Source organism: Musa acuminata, chromosome BXJ2-6 (genome assembly GCF_036884655.1).
Source record: "Musa acuminata AAA Group cultivar baxijiao chromosome BXJ2-6, Cavendish_Baxijiao_AAA, whole genome shotgun sequence".
In the NCBI taxonomy this organism is placed as follows: Eukaryota; Viridiplantae; Streptophyta; class Magnoliopsida; order Zingiberales; family Musaceae; genus Musa; species Musa acuminata.
Genome location: NC_088343.1, coordinates 36,975,114 through 36,996,670, shown reverse-complemented (window position 1 = coordinate 36,996,670; position 21,557 = coordinate 36,975,114). Strand labels below are relative to the sequence as shown.

Here is a 21,557-nt window from a genome sequence, read left to right as displayed (position 1 = left end):
CATATTTCATCTTATGCCTCCTGTCATAACGGGTTTCTTCCGAGACAGATTGAGTTTTTCTAAATCGTGTGCCTTTGACACATTTCATCTTATGCCTCCCATCGTAATGAGTTTCTTCTAATGTAGATTTAGTTTTTTTTGACTCGTGTACCTTAGACACATTTCATGTTGTTCCTCCCATCGTAGCGAGTTGAGCTATTGACCACGATGGAGTTGGATGTGTCGCCTGTTGGGCAAACCAGGGCAAAAATAGGGTGATGGCATGTATTATACCCGTTAACATCTACACCTGCTATGTGAGGTCTAAGAATATATCGATAAAGATGAGCAGGTGGCTCTGAGTCACCTTCGAGGGTGAGAGGCTCGAGTCATTAAACAAACTCTTGTTTCGTATCAACGCTTACATCGATGTGATGTATCAATATATGGAAAGGATGGTTGTTTCCCCTTCAAGGAAAGTACTTTGGTTCGAAGAAAAAACCTTTTTACTTAGTGTTTGTTGAGAGGGTTGGCAGGAGGACATATCTATGACATTAGATCCTCCTTCGAGTGTCAAAAATGTTAGGGGAGAAAGTAATTGATGTCCTGATCAACCCAACATGATATTAATTTGTATGCGTAAGAACATTTGAGATACCTTCGAGGTGGAAACACTGAGCTCCCAATGTACCACTTACATGAAGATCGATGTTTGAAGAGATTTCTCAATTTAATCTCTTTGCGCTGAAGGTAACAACCCAATGTCTTAGAGTATAGATGTCAAATCATAATTCTATAAGAAAGAAGTTTGAAATTAAATCATCTTTTTCTTATGAAAAAAATCATAATTATCTTTCTTTTTTTTTTTTTGTATGAGAAGAGAATTCATGATTGATCTTCTAATTACATATCAAATTAGTGCCACGTGATTATTACGTATCAGATGATAACTGATACTATATTTCCTATTATATATGAAAATTTTTATCCAACCTCAACTAAAGCAATCAACATGTAGAGAAGAATAAACCTAACTTCCTTCTGAAAATTCAAAATCATTTAGTAAGATGTTATAGTTTCTTAACTCAGTGAGCCTCCTAAATATATATCAGAATCTAATTCAAGATTAATGTAAAATAAAAATTCTCCGAGAAAATACTAATGTGAACATTACACTTTCCTTAGCTGAAGGTGAAGACACCTTTTTATAATGGAAGAAAACCGTTTCATAGTATGCAAGGGGAGTACTCTTCGGTTTGAGAATCCTAAATGTTCATTAATTACCAATGTCTTCGATTTGTCATTAAACTCTTGCATTTTGTTTCGAATTTACAATATATAAATTATAATAATTAGTGAATTTATAAAAAATATAATATAGTGTGTTGTAATTTAAAAATGCAAAAAAGCTAAAACATGATATTTATTGTTATTTTTCTTTTTTTCTACTACACATCTCGGATTAGTATTAAATTTAAATCATCGATTGTGGTTCTCATATTTCTTTTGTTATACCCAACTTTGCCTCCTTTATTTAAATTCCAGGTTTACCTTCACCAAATATTTATTTCTTTTTTTCTTTTTTTTTGAATCGGTTCGAATTAATGAATTGATTCATGTCACAATTCCTAAACTCATGCATGCATCACTTCTCCTACCTCCTCGTCTTCCGTCATACATACGCCCTCTGCATAACTTCTCTTTTGGTTTCTCTCCAAATCATCTCTCTTCCCAGCAGTACTAAAGAGAGACAGAGGGGGTGAAAAGAGCAAGAAGATAGAATCAGCCTGTACCATATAAGAAAAAAATAATTTAGATTTTACTTAAATCAAACCAACTCTATTTAAAATAGAATCATACCTTCACCAAAATCATATCATTATTCAGAATGATCAAGAGCGTATATAGCTATTAGTAAGAAAATTATACCATCATATATTCTAAATGGAGGGACGAGATATAATAAAAATAAATTGATAGGAACTTTTGTCAGTAATTGTTTAAAAATTTTGAAAAAAACCTATAGTTTTAAGAAATTCTCTTAGGAGTATTCTTATTTTCAAAAATTATTATTGAGTGTTTTTTTCATAAATAATAATTTTGCCTTTATGTTACCTTCGACCTCCAATCATAATATCGACATCGACCCTTTGCTTACGTATGTGATCGAGTTTGGGTGAAGATGATCAAGAGTCCACCCACGAAGGTGAAAAACGATCAGATTAGCTTGCATGCAAGGTCGAAGCATAAGCGACCAATGATGAAGGTGAACAAGGATAAAATTATCATATATATAAAGGGAACAATTCATAGAAATTATAAAAAAAACCCTTTGCATGAATTTCTTAAAACTATAAATTTTTTTTGAGAAAATTTTGTTCAAAAATCTTTCTATTCCTAGAAAAATGATTATAAAAGTATTTTCTTTCTAAAAAAAGGATCAATCCTAATTTAATACGTAATTCTTTCTCAAACAGCAACTAATCAAATTATACACATTCCTAAATTTGGAAGAAAATACAATGAAAGCATACGAGAGAGAAAAAGTTACAGAACGGTAAGTATGCCGAGAATGCAAACAAATCGTACTAAGAACATTGTTTGATTTCGGACTCCTGGACGGAGCGTCCGCTTCATGCGGTGCAAGATCTTTCAAGAAAGATTTGATTAGACTAGAAGGGGTAAACCCCGCCATCGAAGGGTGAATTGGGATTCCTAAGCGCACGTCAACGAAATGCGAAGAAATCGATTACCGTTCCGAAACAGTTACGGTTTTACCATCAGCCGTTCGATTGACAGCTGTTCGACATGCGACCCGGAAACGGCGTTATGGGGCCCACTGTCACCATCACGTCCGCTCTTTTAGAATCGGTCTCTGACACCGCTTCGCTATCTCACCGCCTCTCGCAGGGCCAATTTAAACCGTCCCTCCCACTATTTTCGGGTTTGTTTGTTCTCCTTCCCCTTGTTTCTTGGGTTTCTCCGAGGCTTTCCATCTTACTGGGTGGCAGAGCCATGGTAAGTATCAGTTGTTTTCGATTTTTGATCCGGGTACGTGTTATTGTAGTTTCTACATGTTTCTTGGGGGTTCGATTTTCACATCTTGTGGGGTTCTTTGTGGCGCATTCGTCGAGTGGTTTGATCGTCCAAGGGTTTTTCCTGTTTCTTTGACTCCTCAACAAAGAAAAAAAAGAAGAAAAAGAAAAAGAGAGTTAGTGAAAACAACAGGAAAGTGGCAAGACTTTTCTCTCTCTAACTCTTTGGTTTAGTAATTTAAAATCTATTGTCCGTTCCTAATAGGAATCTGTTTTGTGGGCATCGGATGATTGATTGAGATGTTGCCACTGTGAAGCAAAGCGGAAGTAACTCTAGCGGTCCTTATTGTTTAATGGTGGAATAAATTTAGATCGTCGGGGTTAGAGAAGCAAACTAGGATCGGTTTTTTTTTTGAAGAGGGATATGAATCTTTGGATAATAATGTAATACAAGATCATCTTTAACTGAGTCGACTTGCCGATGTGCCAAAATCTTGATTCAAACAACTAAAAATAATATTAGTTTGATAACAATACTTGATTTTACGGGGGTTTGAAATCAATTTTTTATCCTTAAATTATTGGTATTTTTGGTGGTATGCTAACTTAAGGGTTAATTGTTCAAAAGCTAATCTAATAATATTTATGTACAAAAATATCCTTGATTTAAACTCAATCCCAAGAAGACTTGTTAGATGAAAGCGAGGAAGCTTATGAGCTTAGAGATGCAAAGAAGGAATAAAAGCCTATAAATAGATGTTGTTGTTAGTCTTAAGGCCACTATAATATCTTTGAGTTCCTTTTTGTCATTTTTCTCTTTTCAAACATTTTATTTTACATTTTTGTAATATATCCTTTTTAGCCTTTTTATCTTATATTTTTATTTGAGAATATTTTTAATGTGAAAAAATTTGAAGATAGAATTATGGTTCTAAAACTTGTTTTAGGAGAGGATGTTTTGAATGCCATGAGTGTTTGAAAACTTAGATGGTATCTATAATGGAAAACTTATTTGAAAAATATTTGAATGATTATATAGGGGTGCATAGGTGGTTTTGATCAAGGTATGCAATACCGTACCGTACCGATGTTTCGAGGTTGGTTCGATATGGTACGATACCATGTACCGAGCGGTACGCCAGAGCGTACCGAGCAGTATACTTAATTTAGGTGTAAAACCCTTCGAAAATACCTGAAAATAAAAAAAAAATTATGATAGGATTTTTAAGTTAGAAATAAATATATTAATAACATAAGTTTAGCAAAATCAATGTAAATTAAGTAAGAATAGTATGTCATATCTTTTTCGGGCTTTGAAGAATATCTTGTGTAAGGTTCGTATTTCAATTCATTACGGATTGTCCTTATGTAAACATACCTTTTAATTAGAAAGTTTTTCCTCTTAATCTTCCCAAATTAGTCTCGATTCAATTCATAAATCGTCGTTTTGTAGAGTTTAGGGGAGCACAAATGTGAGAAAAAAAGAGTTTGAGATTATTTAAGAGAGTATGGAAATGTAATGGAGTGAAATAGGGGAGAAGAAGGGTTTAAATACTATGAGAAAGGGCTCCAACGGTCGAGAGAAGAAGGGTTTAAATACTATGAGAAAGGGCTCCAACGGTCAATTCGACCGTTGGAGCACTGTATCATTGTTACTGAGTGGTTTTAAATATTTCTTCCTCTTACTGTAGCACTGTAGCACGTTCCGTCCCGTAGCGGGCGATACCATTCGAAATTGCATACCTTGGTCAAGGTATGCAATACTATACTGTATCGGTGTTTTGAGGTTGGCTCAGTACGGTACGGTACCGTGTACCAAGCGGTATGCCAAAGCGTACTGAGTGGTACACTAAATTTAGGTATAAAACCCTTTGAAAATACCTGAAAAAAAAAGGTTAGGATAGGTTTTTAAGTTAGAAATAAATATAGTGATAACATAAATTTAGCAAAATCAATGTAAATTAGGTAAGAATAGTATCACATATCTTTTTCGGGCGTTGAAGAATATCTTGTACAAGGTTCGTATTTCAGTTCATTACGCATTGTCCTTTTGTAAACATACCTCTTGATTAGAAAGTTCTTTCTCTTAATCTTCTTAAATTAGTCTCGATTCAATTCATAAATCATTGTTTTGTAGAGTTTAGGAGAGCACAAATGTGAGAAAAAAAGAGTTTGAGATAGTTTAAGAGAGTATGAAAATGTAATGGAGTGAAATAGGGGAGAAGAAGGGTTTAAATACTATGAAAATGTATCATTGTTACCGAGCGGTTTTAAATATTTCTTCCTCTTACTGTAGCATTGTAGCACTACTACAATGTAGCACTGTAGCACGTTCCGTTCGGTAACGAGCGATCCACGTATCGGTATGCCATCGGACCGGTACGTGTCGTCCGTACTGGACGGTACCATTTGAAATAGCATACCTTAGTTTTGATTATAGGGAGAGTAATAAAGATGGTGATATGATTTTGAATTTTGTTACCTTGTATGATCTCATAATGGGAAATATTTGCTTCAAGAAGAGAGATGAATATTTAGTTACTCGTAAGAGTGGTCATAACTATAATTAGAAAGATTTCTTTCTCACTAGATAGATAGAGGAAGTTATACGTAAGAATCATAAAGTTATATTTGGCGAAAGCTTGACGAGCCAACATAGATTGATGGTGTGAGATATTTGTTGCAGTAAATGGAAGAAGAAAAAAATAGTAAAAAATTTATTAGGACTAGATGAAATTGTAAAAATAATAATGTAATGATTTTTAAGAATAGGATGAAAAGGGAGATACTTTGACTTAGATGGGATAATGTTAATATTATTTGTCTACAATGGCCAATAAGATTAGGTGCTTAAAAAAGATCCTTGGTAGAGGTGCCTTTTTTAGAGAGACTTAGTGGTGATGTGAGGAAGTTCAAAGAGTAATTATTATTAAAAGATAATGTTTAAAGATTATTGAATTGTAAATAAAAAGAAGAAATTAAATTTTTTTATGGAATCTAAAAAAAGGCTTAGAGAGTTGTTAGTTTGATAAGATATATAGTTTATGATTATTTTTATGACAAATTAGGTACTAAAGACAGAGAAAAAGATATATAGGTAGTATAAAATATAGTAAAGATGAATATTATGACAAATTAGTTGTTTTAGCCTAATATTACATTATTACCATGTTACATCTTAAGGACATGTTTTATTGATTTAATGCTCTCTTTGATGGAAATTTTATAAACTAGTTGATGTAGGACAACCTTGATGGGAATGCTTAATATGAAGAGAGAAATGGTTGGGTGAATAATAAATAAAAAATTTAAAATAAAGAGAGAGGGGAGGCGAGAGAAATTTGATATGTTGAAATATTAATTTAAGCAATAAAGAACAAAGATGGGGTTTAATCAGAGACCCATACCATCAAGGAGCACTTTAACATTTTTATGTCTGACTTAAAGATTGGTTTATGGGTCTTTGTTGTAGGTTGATTGAGGAGGGGAGAGGAGATGAATGCAGGGGATAATCATGGGCTTACTCTAAGTCTTTTGACTCATATCGAGGGAAAAGATGTGGCCTTGTACCATTCTCACAATTTGTGGGAAAGAAAATTATTATTTATTAAAAAATAGATGATCCCATTCAAGGTTCGTCGTATTGCGATGTAACACTCGATACAGGTGGTATGTACCGGTTTGATAGGGGATCAATATGGGTGGTACATTGATACACCCCACTATACCATATGTCGATACACTTAGTACAGATTGGTATATATGTACTGATAGCTGGTCGGTACATCGTAAGGATCGGTAAGGTGAACCATGATCCCATTATCATGATTCTTGTAATATTCTCTTTTATTTATTTATTCTTTTACTTTATTGTCTTTCTTGGAAGTAAGATACTAATTGTGCAGGATGTTATCACGGGGGAACCATAAAATATCAATTGAACCTAAACTTGAGTTCACCAGCAATCCAAAGTTTCACGTATTTGGAATGTAGTTTGATTTTCATAAACTCTCCCTGGCTTGAAAGCATTCATCTCTGATAATGTGATGAGGCAAAAATGATTGTAGAGTTCAGGGTTGAGTTGTTGGAGTTCTTTTGTGATCAATGTGCAATCTGAATCTGATTGCCTTTTCCATTTGATAATAAATCTCTGATATCTCCTATTACGAGTGTTGACTTGTTCGTCTAGGATATCCTCTATTTTCTCTCTTTTTTTTTCTCTTTTAAGTGGGTATAGTTGGAGAAGGCATTATGGGTTGTGGTGGTGACAAGGTGAAAGGTTGGGTACTTGGGAAGTGAGGTGGAGTATGATCTTGTGGTTCTTTATAGGGTGTCAAATCTTCAATATTGATAACTCGAGTAATACTAAGATATGGTGGAAGGTCAAGTTTATAAACGTTGGAACTGATTTTTGAATGCTTTTGTAAGGACCAGGGTTTTTGGCATGAAGCTTTTTCAAGGTTCCTCGTGAAAATCTCTCGAGTTAGACTCTCATCATTACCATGCTGTCCTCAAATTCTTGTGACTTGTGATTAACATCTATAGTAGACTTGTATAATTTATTACTTAATCTTTTTGCGAATCTCATTATGTAAGTCATGGAGGTGTTTAGCAAAGGATTTAGTAGGTTCATTAAGTTTGGCTTATGGAGGAATGAGAATAAGATCAATAGGTTTTTTGAAATTGATGTCCAAGAACAACCTCAAAAGGGTTAAGACCAATAGATATGTTGACATAACTGTTATATGCAAACTCGACGAAAGGGAGCAAATTAAACAACTAAGTGATGGAATTTTTATTAGTCAGACTAAGTATGCTTTAGATCTATTGAAACGATTTAACACGGACAGTGCTAAAACTATTAATACACTAATGAGCACTTCTATAAAACTAGATATGGACACTAATGGAGAATGTTTTGATCAAAAGACTTGTATGGGTATAATAGATAGTTTATTATACCTCACAGTAACTAGACCCGATATTATATTTAGTGTTGGACTATGCGCTAGATTTCAATCTACTCCCAAACAATCTCACTTAAAAGCTATTAAAAGGATTTTTAGATATTTAAAAGGAACTCCTAATCTAGGACTATGGTATCCAAATTCTAAACACTTTGAGTTACTTGCTTATGCTGATGCTCATTTTGTTGATTGTCAAATAAATAGAAAAAGTACATCAAGAACATGTCAACTCGGTTGGTTTTGCTTAGGTCATGCATTTGTCTCTTGATCTTTCAAGAAACAAAACTCGGTTGTGGACACATGATCGCTAATCAGATATCGCAAAAAGGTTGCCTAGACTCTTATTAACCATCTTAATTTGCCCATCAGTTTAAGAGTGATATGCTGAAGAGAATTGTAACTTTATGTTTAAGATTTTTTAGATTTTTTAAAAATAACTTGTGAATCGAACATCGTTATCATAAATAATGGTCTTTTGTAGACTGTGCAAACTAACAATTTTTATGAATAATTTGGCTACATGTGAGACATCAATTGTCTTTTTACATGTTATTAAGTGTGCAATCTGGCTCAATCGATCCACCATAGCAAAAATAGAATTATGGCCTCTTATGGTTCATGATAACCTAATGACAACTTTCATATTAAGGTCTTCAAGGGGTTGAGGTACAGGTAAAGATGTATATTGCCCTGTGTTTTCTTCCTTTATGCAGTTGATATGTACGACATTGAGATATAATGCGACCTATATGCCTCTTGAGACTAGGCTAAAAGAATCTATCCTCAACCATGATAATGGTTTTATCTCAACCAAAATGATCTACATCCCCTCCAACATGCATTTCCTAAACAATGAAGTCTCTAAGGGAACCATTGGGAATATATAAAGGAACACCTTTAAATAAGAATATATTATGGATGGTAAAATCTATTGTCTAATCTTAATCTGTTTAATAATGTTTTATAGGTTTTCTCAAAATCACGACAAGGCATACTCATCTTGTATGCGTTTAAATCCAATCACTTTATCATAGAGTACAAGACAAGTGTCATTTGACTAAGTGCATTAGCAATTTTGTTTACAACCCCTGTTTGGTGCTTTAGGACAAATGTATGTTCTTGGAGGAACTCAACCCATTTAATGTGTCGCAGCCGTAATTTTCTCTTGTGATTGAATGTTTCATAGGCTTGGTGATCCGAATATAGGATGAATTCATTTTTAACAAGAAATGTTGCCAATATCTTAAGGCTTGGACAATCGCATAAAATTCCTTATTGTAAATAGAATATTTTTGTTGGGTTTCATTTAATTATTTGCTAAAAAATGCAATAAGATGTCCTTGACTTTATACTCCACTTATTCCTACCTTGAGGCATCACAAACAACGTCAAAGACTTTTGAGAATTCTAGAAGTTGCAAAATAGGTTCTTGTGTCATTTTCCTTTAATCTTGTCAATGGCTTTAGAGGTAGCAGCTTTGGTCCATTTAAATTCATCCTTTTTCACACAGTTTGTACTAGGAGTCATAGTGGTGCTAAAGGATCGAATGAACCTACAATAAAATATAGCTAGGCCATGGAAACTCCTAATTTCATGAATGTTTGTAGAGGTAGGCCAATCTTTGTTAGCCTTAACCTTTTCGGGGTCAGTTATAACTCACAGGAGACAACAAAACCAAGAAAAATGACATGTGATTATAGAAATGAACATTTCTTCAAGTTGATGTACAGTTTTTCCTTATTAAGGACTTCTAGAACTTGGCAAAGGTGATGAAGATGTTCATCCTTATTGTAGATCAGAATGTTATCAAAATAGACGACAAGAAAATTGCTAATGAAAGGGCGAAGTACTTGTGACATAACATTCATAAATGTGTTAGGTGTATTTTAAAGACCAAAAGACATGACTAATCATTCATACAAACACTCTTTTATTTTAAAGGTTGTTTTTCACTCATCTTCTTGACGAATAATTCGTACTTATTTTATTAAAGAAAGCATAAGTCCTTGCGTATTTTATTGATTTTATTGATAGCTTGATTGTCTGTACACATTCTCTAACTACCATGCTTTTTGGGTGAGCAGTGTAGGAAATGCATAAGGACTTAAGTTTTCTTTAATAAAACCTTTCCATAGGAGATTATCTACTTGTCTTTTTAGTTCAAGATATTCCAAGGGTTTATCCTATAGTGGCAAGTTTGGAAGAGTTAACACCGGGACTAGGTCAATGGCATGCTAAATGTCTTTAAGAGGGGGGTAATTCATCAGACAATTCATCAAACGTAAGATGTTTAAATTCTTGAAGAACAGTATCAACTTCTTTTGGATGGTCTCGGGATCCTTTAGATGGTGATCTTTCTACTTAGTCACAAGAGCATAAATTATCCCTTCTTGTTGGCTTTTATGTTCAGAAGATTTTTTGCTTAACACATGCAGTGGTTTATCTTTATGTGACACTTGTGAGCTTTTGTTAACTTCCATTGGCTTAGATGGGTTTGATATTCCCTCTTGCTTAAACACATAAGTGTTAGTATGATAAAAATGGATCAAATCCATGTCAACGAGTTATGGTTGTCCTAAAAGGATATGAGCAATTTTCATCAGAAGGATATCACACCAAACTTGTCCTTAATATGTTGCGAACTTAATGGGAACTAGACAATGCTAGTTAACAAGGATAGTGACTTTATTTAGCCATGTTACCTTATAGGGTTGAGAGTATGTTTCAGGTTTCAATTTCGTTTTTTTGAGGGCTTCTGTGGATATGACATTTGCTCTATTACCCCCATCATTGATTACCTTACAACTCTTGTTGCCCACTTCACTATAGGTATGAAAAGCATTGGTTCGTCTCCAATCCTCCTCTACCTTGGGTATGGTTAAGATATGTCTCATGATAGCAAGGGTTTCATTGTCATTTTTATTAGCTAAATAGTTTTAATCATTAGTGACTTCTTTAGGGATATATGTTAATTCATTTTCGAACGTGAAGGATTGTTGTTGGACATTAATGTGCAAAGCAAGGTATACAGTTTCGAATAATACCGCCTGGTACGGGCGATACGTATTGATCTGACAGTAAACCAGTACGTAGATCGCTCGCTGTCGGGCGATTTTTTATTATTTATAAATAATATATATATGTATATGTATATATATATATATATACATATGTATATACATATATACATATGTATACATATATACATATATCAAGGTAGGTAATACCGAATGATACCATCCGGTACGCGGACTGCCCGTTACCCGACGGAACGAAAAATAATAATAATAAAATAATATATATATATAATATTTATATCTATATATAAATATTTTAGAAAAAGGCGACGTTCGGCGACTTCGCCAAGGTGACATGATGTCGCCTATTTCGGATTATTTATATATATATATATATATATATTTATATATTTATATATTTAAATAAACGAGGCGACGTCGTCGAGGTGATGCAATGTTTAAATAAAAAAATATAAATATATATAATCTTTTATATATATATTAATTTATATATATATATATATATATAATCTTCTATATATATTAATTTATATATATATATAAACGAGATGACGTCGTCGAAGCGACGTCGCCTCGCTTGGGAGAAGAGAGAGGCGACGTCGCCAAGTTATATTTATGTATGTATGTATGGCTTGGTATATCGTTTCGTACCGTATCGAGCGAACGTCGAAACGCTGTATATCGCAGTTCGCTCGAAACGCTGTATACCGCTCGGTATATCGTTTCGTATTGGTACGGTACGGTATTGCCAACCTTGATATACTCGAAACGCTGTATACCGCTCGGTATATCGTTTCGTATTGGTACGGTACGGTATTGCGAACCTTGATATATATACATATATACATACATATATATAAGGCGACGTCGCCCCGCTTGGGAGAAGAGAGGCGACGTCACACATTTTATATATATATATATATATATATATATATATATATCGAACGGTATACCGCTCAGTATACAGTACCGTACCGTATTGAGAGAAGGTCGAAACTCTGATACGGTATGATATTTCGATCCTTGGTGCTAAGTGTCCTAACTTATGACAGCTAAAACAACAAGTTTAGGAGTTGTTTTGTCTCAAAGGTTCATTAACAGTCAGTCTTTTCTTTTTCATCTGGATGTCTAGTGGTTAGATCACTAAATTGATTTTGATTGGAGGCAACTTTTGAAGTTTTCAGAAGCTTATTATTTTTACTGATCCTATGTGTGCAAAATTCCCCGACTTGAGAATTGAACCTTATAGGGACATGAACTTTGAGATATTGCTCATACTCAAAAGGCCATATTTTATGCATGTTCCAAAGAGTCAATAACATGTTTCTCTTTCCTAATTTCAAGTTTTAGTCCAGTGCAAAATTGTGAAATAGTTTGATGAGTCGTCTCTTGAATGTCATATTTAACCATCAGTTCATCAAACTTCTTATAATTTTAAGCAACAGACATATTGTTTTGATACAAGGTTTGAAGTTGATCCATTAAATGCTCTTGGTAGGATATAGGGATATATTTTTTTTTAGTTTTTCTTTTGTTTCATCCCCATTTCTATCGAAGTTTGTCTTGAACATTGAATTTCTTTTTCAATATTGGTTCAGTGGAGTTTGGGTTAACCCGTGACTTTCATTTTTGCAAAGTGTACTTGGTGATCCTTTGACATGTCATGCCAATTGAAATAGTCATCCATGTCAGACACCAACCTACCATCGAAGCAGGTTGCTTTTGCTTTGACTATTTTTCTGATGTCATAATCAATATTCCTAAAATTGTGTCTATTGTGACCCTGATGATTTTGGTAGTTCTCCAACATGTCCAAGCTGTGGATGTATCATGATGGTGCAAGTAGTGAAGCACGAGGTCTTTTATATGCTCTTTCGAGTTTGTACTCAAAATGTTGAGTTATTTCTGTAGTGATTTCTAGTACTATTGTTTTTTTTAATGTGATTTTGCCTTCGCTCCAGCTCTTGATTTGTCTCGATATGATTTAAGCTATCATAATCGTGAGTTGGATTTAGGACAAGGTTCTAAATTTTGAATGATACTGCCCATATCGTGCGGTACGTACCAGACAGTTAGTAGACTGGTACGCGGACCACCCGCTACTAGGAGAAACGCTTGATATGGCCCTGTATTAGACAATACGGGGATGTATTGGGTGGTAACAATTGATTTTGACTGTGACCAATCGCTACCAAGCTGTATCAGCTTGGCTACGACGCGGGACGAAGAAGCGACGAGGGAGAAGGAAGAAGAAAGAGAGAGCGTTCGAAGAAGAGGGAGAATCGGGACAACCTCGACTCGTCCCAATTCGGTGTTGCCCTCCCTCGATGATCCTGATCCAGGAGGTAACGGCCAGGCAGCAGCTAGAGCAGTGGAAGATGTAGTCTCCTTTATCGCCTCGTCTGCGATTCTGCAGCTTCGTCTTTGTCGAACGCTAGAGACGTTTACGGCCTTTAACGTCTTCGCCGCCTTCTTCGCTGAACGCCACAGATAAGGAGATGAAGGAGATCATGTTCTTCTCCTCGTCTGAGGTGACGAGAAGAGGAGGAGGCGACGTCGTCGAGGCAGCGTATGCCTCCTTTTTAGATTTTTTAATATAATATAATATATATATACACAAATATATATATATACACACATATATATACATGTATATAGACCATAAATACAAGAAGAAAGGGAGTTGACAAATAAGAAAAAAAAGTAAAAATACATCAGGATCATTTAATACATTGTATCTGAAGAGAAGAAAAGATTCTAAAATATTCTTGTGGAATAATCTTCCTTCTTTGTGCATGATATTCTTCCTTTCTTGCAAGATAATGATTCTATATGATTATCTTTCTTCTTTGTGCATGATGCTCTTCCTTTCTTGCAAGGTGATGATTCTTGCAATATTCTTTCTTATTGATTTTTGCCTTCTACTTTATTGTCAATCTAGGAAATAAGTAACTAATTATACATGATGTTGTCATGTGACAACCCAAAAATGTCAATTGAACTCAAACCCGAGTTCACCATCAATCTAAAGTGATTTGATTTGGTCCTTTTTCTTTTCACGTCTTCAAAATGTTGTCTAATTTCCATTACTAGTTTATTGGTCAGTTTGTTAAAATACTTGTGGATGGTTCGGGATACTCCATCAGATGCAACCACCATTATACCACCATGTATTTATATGACTGTTGAGGAGACATGCCTAAGGGCTCTAATAAGCATGTTAAGGATATGGGTGGGGGATTTTGTGACACCACCCGTGTGTGGGTTATTTTATTAGAATATTTTTAGCCTTTAAGAATCTGAGAAGAATTTTTTGGTAAGGGGTTTGTGATTTTATGACGACATTCCTCATCTGTGACACTTCTTCACATTTATCATATAAAATGTATTATATTGTTGACTATGTAGGTACTTGTTTGCCAGACGTGTGGCGTGCCAGGTTACACCGAGCTTCTAATATACTGCAATATGTGTAAGAGTTCTGCCGAACACCGGTATGCTATCATGATACACAATTATATGGCTTCTCGGATAATGTACCTTCTTTAAATCTTGACATTTTCCATTTATATTGATGTGGTTGCTGCAGATATTGCTTGGACATATTGCCTTCTTATCATGAAGAGGTTAGTTGGTCATGTGATCTGTGCAAGCCTAGGCCTTCCAAGGTTGAGCTAGAGATACTACACAGAAGCACGAGGAAGTTAAAGTGTAAAAAAATTAGGAAAAGATGTCAGATTACCATTGCTGCCCCACAATTTGCCCCACCTCAGAAGCAACCCCATTATAAGAAAAGTCCTGCCACAGTACACGGACAAGCGAGTATCAGGAAGTCACCGGCTAGTTTGTTGCAGAAGGAAGTTGATGATTTGTCCCAGTCATTCAGAGTGCAACTAAAGGACAAAAAATTGAAGAAGAGGAGAAGATTGGTAATACCGGTGGATGACCAATTAGATGAAGATATTCAGACTAACAATGTGGAAGCAAAATATGAAAATACTCTTACCGCTCCGAAACACGATTCACCCCAGAAGCGACAGGAATATGTTCCTCACGGTCATGTTCACATGGAAAACAATGGTGATTCCACAGTAAATGGAAAATGGAACAGGCCATCAGATAGTTTGCTCCAGAAGAAAGTTGTCGATTTGTCACAATCATTTGGAATTCAATTTGAGCGCAAAAACTTGAAGAGAAGAAGAATGATATTACCAGAGGATGACCAGTTAGATGGAGATGTTCTAAATAACAGTGCTGTTACTGAGAGACTTTTGGAAGCAAGATATGAGAATACTGTTATTGCTCCAAAAGTTGCTTCACCAGAAAACCCGCATCAATATATTACTTGCACTCATAGTGTTCAGAATGGAACTTGTGCTGGTGCCACAGTAAAATCAAACAGGTCAACAAATAGTTTGTCGCAGAAGGAAGTTGATGATCTGTTCCAATCAATTAGAATGCAATCTGAGGAGAAAAACTTGAGGATGCGGAGGACAAGATTGATATTACTTGAGGGTGAGCAGTTAGATCAAGAAGCACAGACTAACAATGCAGTTAATAAGAGACTCACGGAAGTAAGATATGACAAAACTGTTACGGCCATAAAAGCTGCTTCACCAGGGAAGCCACATCAATATGTTTACAAGGAAAATCATGCTGGTCCTTCAGAAGATGGAATATCAAACAGGTCAACAGATAATTTGTTGCAGATGAAAGTTGTTGATCCATTCAAGTCATTTAGAATGCAACTAGAGAGGAAAAACTTGAGGATGCAGAGTAGAAGATTGATGTTACTGGAGGATGACCAATTAGATGAAGATGTTCAGATTAACAATGAGGCTAATGAGGGACATTTAAAAGCAGAGAAGTCAGTGAATGTATCTAGCGAGCTTTCTGATGGCAGGTTCTTGAAAAAAATGAGGCGATTACCTAATGAGTGCCTGCTAGATGAAGAGGTTCATATAAACAGTACTGGTCAAAATTCCCCAATTAGTGGTCCTTTGCAACTTCATCCAACCTTGCAAGTAGAAGAACATACTCCTGGAAGAAAATTGATATGCAGTTTGGCTTCCAGTTATGAGCCTTATAATTTATCTGCACAACCAATTAGAAATCACATTTGGAGGTTAGAGTTGTCTGGTTGTATTGCCTAATTTGCAGCTTTTTCAGTATTCTTCTGTTTCTTCCACCTAGCTTTTTTTGTAATATTACAATGTGGCTTTCAGGGGCCACTTTCATGTATGCAACAAGGAACTTGGTCCATTTACAGCTCATATTTCAAGTAAAGCATGTGAGAAAGTCTGGAACATTGCAAAAAAGTTACCAGCAGTCTTACAAATGACAAAGCTCTCAAGGTTGGATTCATGGCCTAAAAGTTTCAAGACTTCACCACCAAATGATGAGAGCATTGCCCTCTATTTCTTTGCGCAAGATGCTAGGTACAGACATTTTACTGATGTTGCTCCTTTATCAATGCGTACTAATTCTTCATGCAATTGTGTTTCAGAGTGGGGGCAATGCTTGATGAACTATTATGTGAGATCACTAAAAAGGATTTTGTCTTGAAGGTTAAACATGATGAGGCAGAGCTGCTTGCATTCTCCTCGATTGTACTGCCGGAAAGTTATCGTAGTAAGTCTCCCTTCAAGCATGATGGTATTTGTAAATCTAAAAGAGATGCTATATCTGAGTTAGAGATCAGAAGTCAATCTAAAACTTATACACTAAAGCTTTAGATCTCGTCCATGTTTTCATCTAGGAATATTTAAAAATATAATGGTCTTACAGTCTGATTCGTGCGAGGGATTTTGTTTATTCCCTCTTTGAGTACAAAATGTTCTATAAGTGCAGTGTTTGGTTATTCAAAACAAAATAAACAAGTAATGAGAATGTTGAAATGGATGTTATTAGAATCGATAAAATCTTGCGTTTGCTAATATTTATGGTTGGTTCCTATATTGTATACAATAATAAATGGCTATTAACTAGTTTTGACATACCAAAGAAGATCTCTTAGTAGTCACAAGGAAACAGGAAACTTTTGTTTGAAACAATGACAAAACATTGGAAAACCCTTGATTTCGTTGATGATACGCCAATAGATGGCTAATTAGTATTCTTTTAATGTGGAAGACCTACTTATTCTTTTATTGGTATGTACCTGTGCACCACTAAGGATGGATGATTCATGTACACAAGGTCTTTAATTTCGAATAATACTGCTCGTATCAGGCGGTACATATCGGTCCGCCAGCAAACTGGTACACGGACCGCTTGCAACTAGACGGTACTGTCGATTGGGGTTGTTTCTGCCCCTGATGGTGACTGAGGGAGAAGAAAGAAAGGGAGAAGGGTGGTGTTAAGCGAGGGAAGAAAGAAAAGGGAGAAGGAGAGGAAAACCCAGAGATCGATGTCGCTCTCCCTCCTTATCTATCGACGACTTCCCTCGGCGCTGGGAGAAGAGAGGTGACGTCGCCTTGGCTTTCTGCTCATGTGGGGAGAAGAAGGTTTCTTCTCCCCACGTGCCAAAAAGGGCCACGAGGTTGTCGGTTTTTTTTATATATATACCGAGCTGTATACCGAATTGTATCGCTCGGTATATAGTATCGTACTGTACCAAGCGAGTCTTGAAACTTCGGTACGTTCTTCTCCCCACGCGCCAAAAAGGGCGACGAGGTCATCGGTATTTTTTTAATACATATACCAAGCGGTATATCGAATTGTATCGCTCGGTATACAGTATTGTACCATACCAAGCGAGTCTCGAAACTCTGGTACGGTACAAAATTTCATTCCTTGCATGTACATTCAACATTTGAATGCTACCATTGCTTTTGCTTTTTTTTTAATTTTATCTTGTGGCTCCATATAACTAAACTAATTTTTAATCTTGTATTTAGGTTGTTATATGTTGTGCCACTAAAGTTTTTGGATTGGGTTTTTGGATTGGATGTCCGACATCACCCATCTTGATGTGGATCAGGTTTTTTTAGCTGATCCATCAGATTAGGATCAAATCAGATTTCTCAGACTGATTTAACTTCATATATTTTGTTTACACCCGACTCCAGTGCTTGTTTTTTAGATTGCTCTGATGATGTTAGCTGATGATATTTCATATTCATGTAGAATTTCAAGAAAAATACTTTTTGTGGGCGGTTTTTAGAAGGCGACAAGGTGCAGTGTCTTGTGCACCAGCCGAATGTTCTCCTAGTTATGATGAAATCACAGAAGAGAAAGAGCGGGCACCATACTTAACACATGCAACAAAGAAAGAGTCTGATGATATTGCTGAAAATTGTATTGTTGCAAATAAGTTGGTGGGGAACTCAAATAATTCTGAAGAAAAACTAGATGAATGCCATGATAGAAATGCATGTTTGTTGCCTTCAGGAAAGCAAATTCCACTTAATTGTGAGTACCCTTCCGGGGAACAGATTGTGAGTGACTGTGAAATGGCACAACCCAGTAATGGTTGCAAAGATTATCACCAAGAACTATTTACTTTCAACTTCGATCATGACGAGGGGACCACCAATTACCCCATGAACTTATTTCCAGAACAAGGTGAAGACATGGCTTTAACTTCTAGGATAAGAGGAAGCGATTCATTAGACCTCAAACTGGGGTATAGCTGGTCGACTTGTGATGATGCACATTTAAAAGACATGTTCAATAGTGATTCACTCACTTAGTTACCACTGGATGGTGCCCTGTTTGTGCAACAATGTTTCTTACAAAAGTTCAAGAACCGATATCAAAATGGCGCCTTAGCAACATGCCACGTTGCGGTTCACCTGGGAAATTATAGAACAGTTTTGCACTTGTGCTTTTCAATCTGCAAATTTTTTAGACCACTTTTGGTGTCAGTTCTCAAGCTTTGACATTTTACTTCAATAACCATTGTAAATATCTGTCTGTTGTATTCTATGATGTCATATTGATATATTCCGACCGATCTCATGTAAGTAACCATTTTGAATATATATCTTACATGTTTTGTGTCATTTCTAGTATCATGTTAGTCCAAACCTGTTGTAACCCATCCCCTCTTGGTTACTCTCACAGTTGTGCAACTGTGTCTTTGCTTTTTTGTGCTGGAGAGCTTATCGGTTGCTTAGAGAGGTAAAGAAAAAAGTGTCTTCTAGGATCAGGGATTTATTTTGGGATTATGTAAAAATAATGATCTAGGTAAAATGCTTTAGCGGTTCTGGTTCTTGAATCCTGATGTTTGAAACTTGTAAAATTATGTTTGCCATGATGATAAAGGTCACTTGTAGTTTTGAGAGTTTATAGAACATTTGGAAACAGCTTCTGTTTTGATTTGGCAACTCCATATGTTATTGCATATAAGTTTTGAGGGCTAAGATTAGTTGGAACATGTGAGATTTACCTCTTGTTTGTTTGTAAACTTCAGTGATTTATTTTGGAGTTATGTGAAGCATGATCTAGGTAAATTGCTTCAGCAGTCCTGGTTACAGCTTCTATTTTGATTTGGCAACTCCATTTGTTATTGCATTTAATTCTTTAGGGCTAAGATTCGTTGGAATATGTGAGAGATTCTCTCTTAACTTTGTTGTAAACTTCAGTGATTTATTTTGGAGTTATGTGAAGCATGATCTAGGTAAATTGCTTCAGCAGTCCTGGTTACAGCTTCTATTTTGATTTGGCAACTCCATTTGTTATTGCATTTAATTCTTTAGGGCTAAGATTCGTTGGAATATGTGAGAGATTCTCTCTTAACTTTGTTGTAAACTTCAGGGATTTATTTTGGAATTATGTAAAGAATTATCTAGGGAAAATGCTTCAAGAGTTCTGGTTATCTGAATCCTGGTGTTTGAAACCTGTAACATTATGTTTGCCATGATGATGGAGAGTTTATAGAGCATTTGGAAACAGCTTCTGTTTTGACTTGGCAACTCCACATGTTATTATTGCTTTTAATTCTTTAGGGCTAAGGCTTGTTGGAATCTATGAGATTTGCCTATTCTTTTTGTTGTCAAATTTATGATTGAATCAAATTTTAAAATCGATTGGATCTCCGAATGCACATTCCACTCTTGAGAATTAATTTAATGCAAAAGCAAAATTTAGGAGAAGAATCATATGCAGACATGATTAGTACAACATTGTGCATTATTGAGGAATTGACTGGTAATATGTTTTGGAAATATGGGCTTTTTGCCATTTACCGCTGGATTCTTGAAATCTCGTATGTATCGTCAATCCCAATATTTTGGAAATATGGACTTTCGATCTTTAATGACATGAGACTATCCTCTTGGAATAATTATTTTCATCTCATATATATAAATATTTTTAATACAGTATATTTTGTTAATATACACTTGTATCAGTCAAAAACAAGTGGAATACATTACAGATTGCCATTGAACTCTTGAATCAGATAAACAAAAGATTGATGATCCTTTGGTCAGATGTTTGATATGTTATGTAACATTAATTTTATGTACAAGAGAAAATTAAATATGAATTGATTCAACTTGCAACCTATAAGCTCATACATGTCAAAATGCAGTCAGCTTAGCACAAATTACCTTATAGGTATCCGAATTTGTTTAAATGTGTTGGAATTACGTTTTTAACCTCAAGAAAAAGATGATATTTCATAGGTTTCTTTATAGTAAATTCTCTTTTATCATTTATTCCTAAATTTAGATTGCGTCTGTGATTAAATGTGTGTGATTAATTTGGAAAGCATTTCAGGTATGAAATAAATGGGTTTCTTGTACAAACAGAGAGGTTATTCTAACTCTCTCTCTCTCTCTCTCTCTCTCTCTCTCTCTCTCTCTCTCTATATATATATATATATATATATATATATATATATATATATATATATATATATATAGAAGTGGTGGGGCCATGGTTTGTTGCAGCTGGAGGAAGGAAGGATGCATGAAGAATTTGCATTTGGGTACTTAATAATCTTGCCTTATATTTATTCATTTGTTAGTGAAGAATTGAGTGCTGTATTTAATTGAAATAATTAAAATTTGTGTTCTATCCCATATGTTAATATTTGATTGTAATGTAATCATAATTCTCATCCTATCCTATGAATACTTTGTAACGGTTATTATTGAATATCTTATTTAATAATAACGTAACTGTTCTTATTAAGATTCATAATTCATTATCATGAATTTTTTTATTTATTATGGTTTAAATGATTTCAGTTTCTTATTCTTTATGCATGAAACCGTTATTATTAAATTAAATATTTAATATCATTAAGTTCTTCATTATGGTCCAAACGTTACAATTTGAATTAATTCTTGAACGTTATGAGTTGATGATGATAAATGTTCTTGATGGAAGAACATCTATATATACATGAGGATTTTGGTCCCTTGGCTCAATCATCTCTTTGAAGCGAAAGGCTTTCCTACACCATCTAAAGCGAGAGTTCTGAGCCGAGAAGAACCAAAGTTCAAGAAGAAACCTCTGTAGAAATTCTTGACGACAATGGCTGGAGGTACGCTATTTCGTTTCCGCATAGTTTTATTGTGTTTCTA

At 35.0% G+C, this 21,557-nt stretch overlaps 1 protein-coding gene across 1 annotated transcript; it reads left to right on the top strand.

Moving 5' to 3' along the window:
- Positions 1–2,888: 2,888 nt before the first annotated feature.
- On the top strand, positions 2,889–19,168 carry LOC135615401 (uncharacterized). The gene is made up of 6 exons (XM_065113839.1): positions 2,889–2,997; positions 14,428–14,513; positions 14,609–16,144; positions 16,245–16,457; positions 16,526–16,650; positions 18,148–19,168. Exons 1-6 carry the CDS (start codon positions 2,995–2,997, stop codon positions 18,711–18,713), a joined length of 2,529 nt encoding a protein of 842 aa, XP_064969911.1. The 5' UTR covers positions 2,889–2,994; the 3' UTR covers positions 18,714–19,168.
- Positions 19,169–21,557: the final 2,389 nt, after the last annotated feature.

Excerpts from the sequence above, each read along its gene's own strand:
- LOC135615401 (XM_065113839.1), top strand. Across the intron at positions 16,458-16,525 it reads TTCTTTGCGCAAGATGCTAG|AGTGGGGGCAATGCTTGATG; the intron begins GTACAGACATTT and ends ATTGTGTTTCAG. Across the intron at positions 16,651-18,147 it reads ACTGCCGGAAAGTTATCGTA|AATTTCAAGAAAAATACTTT; the intron begins GTAAGTCTCCCT and ends ATATTCATGTAG.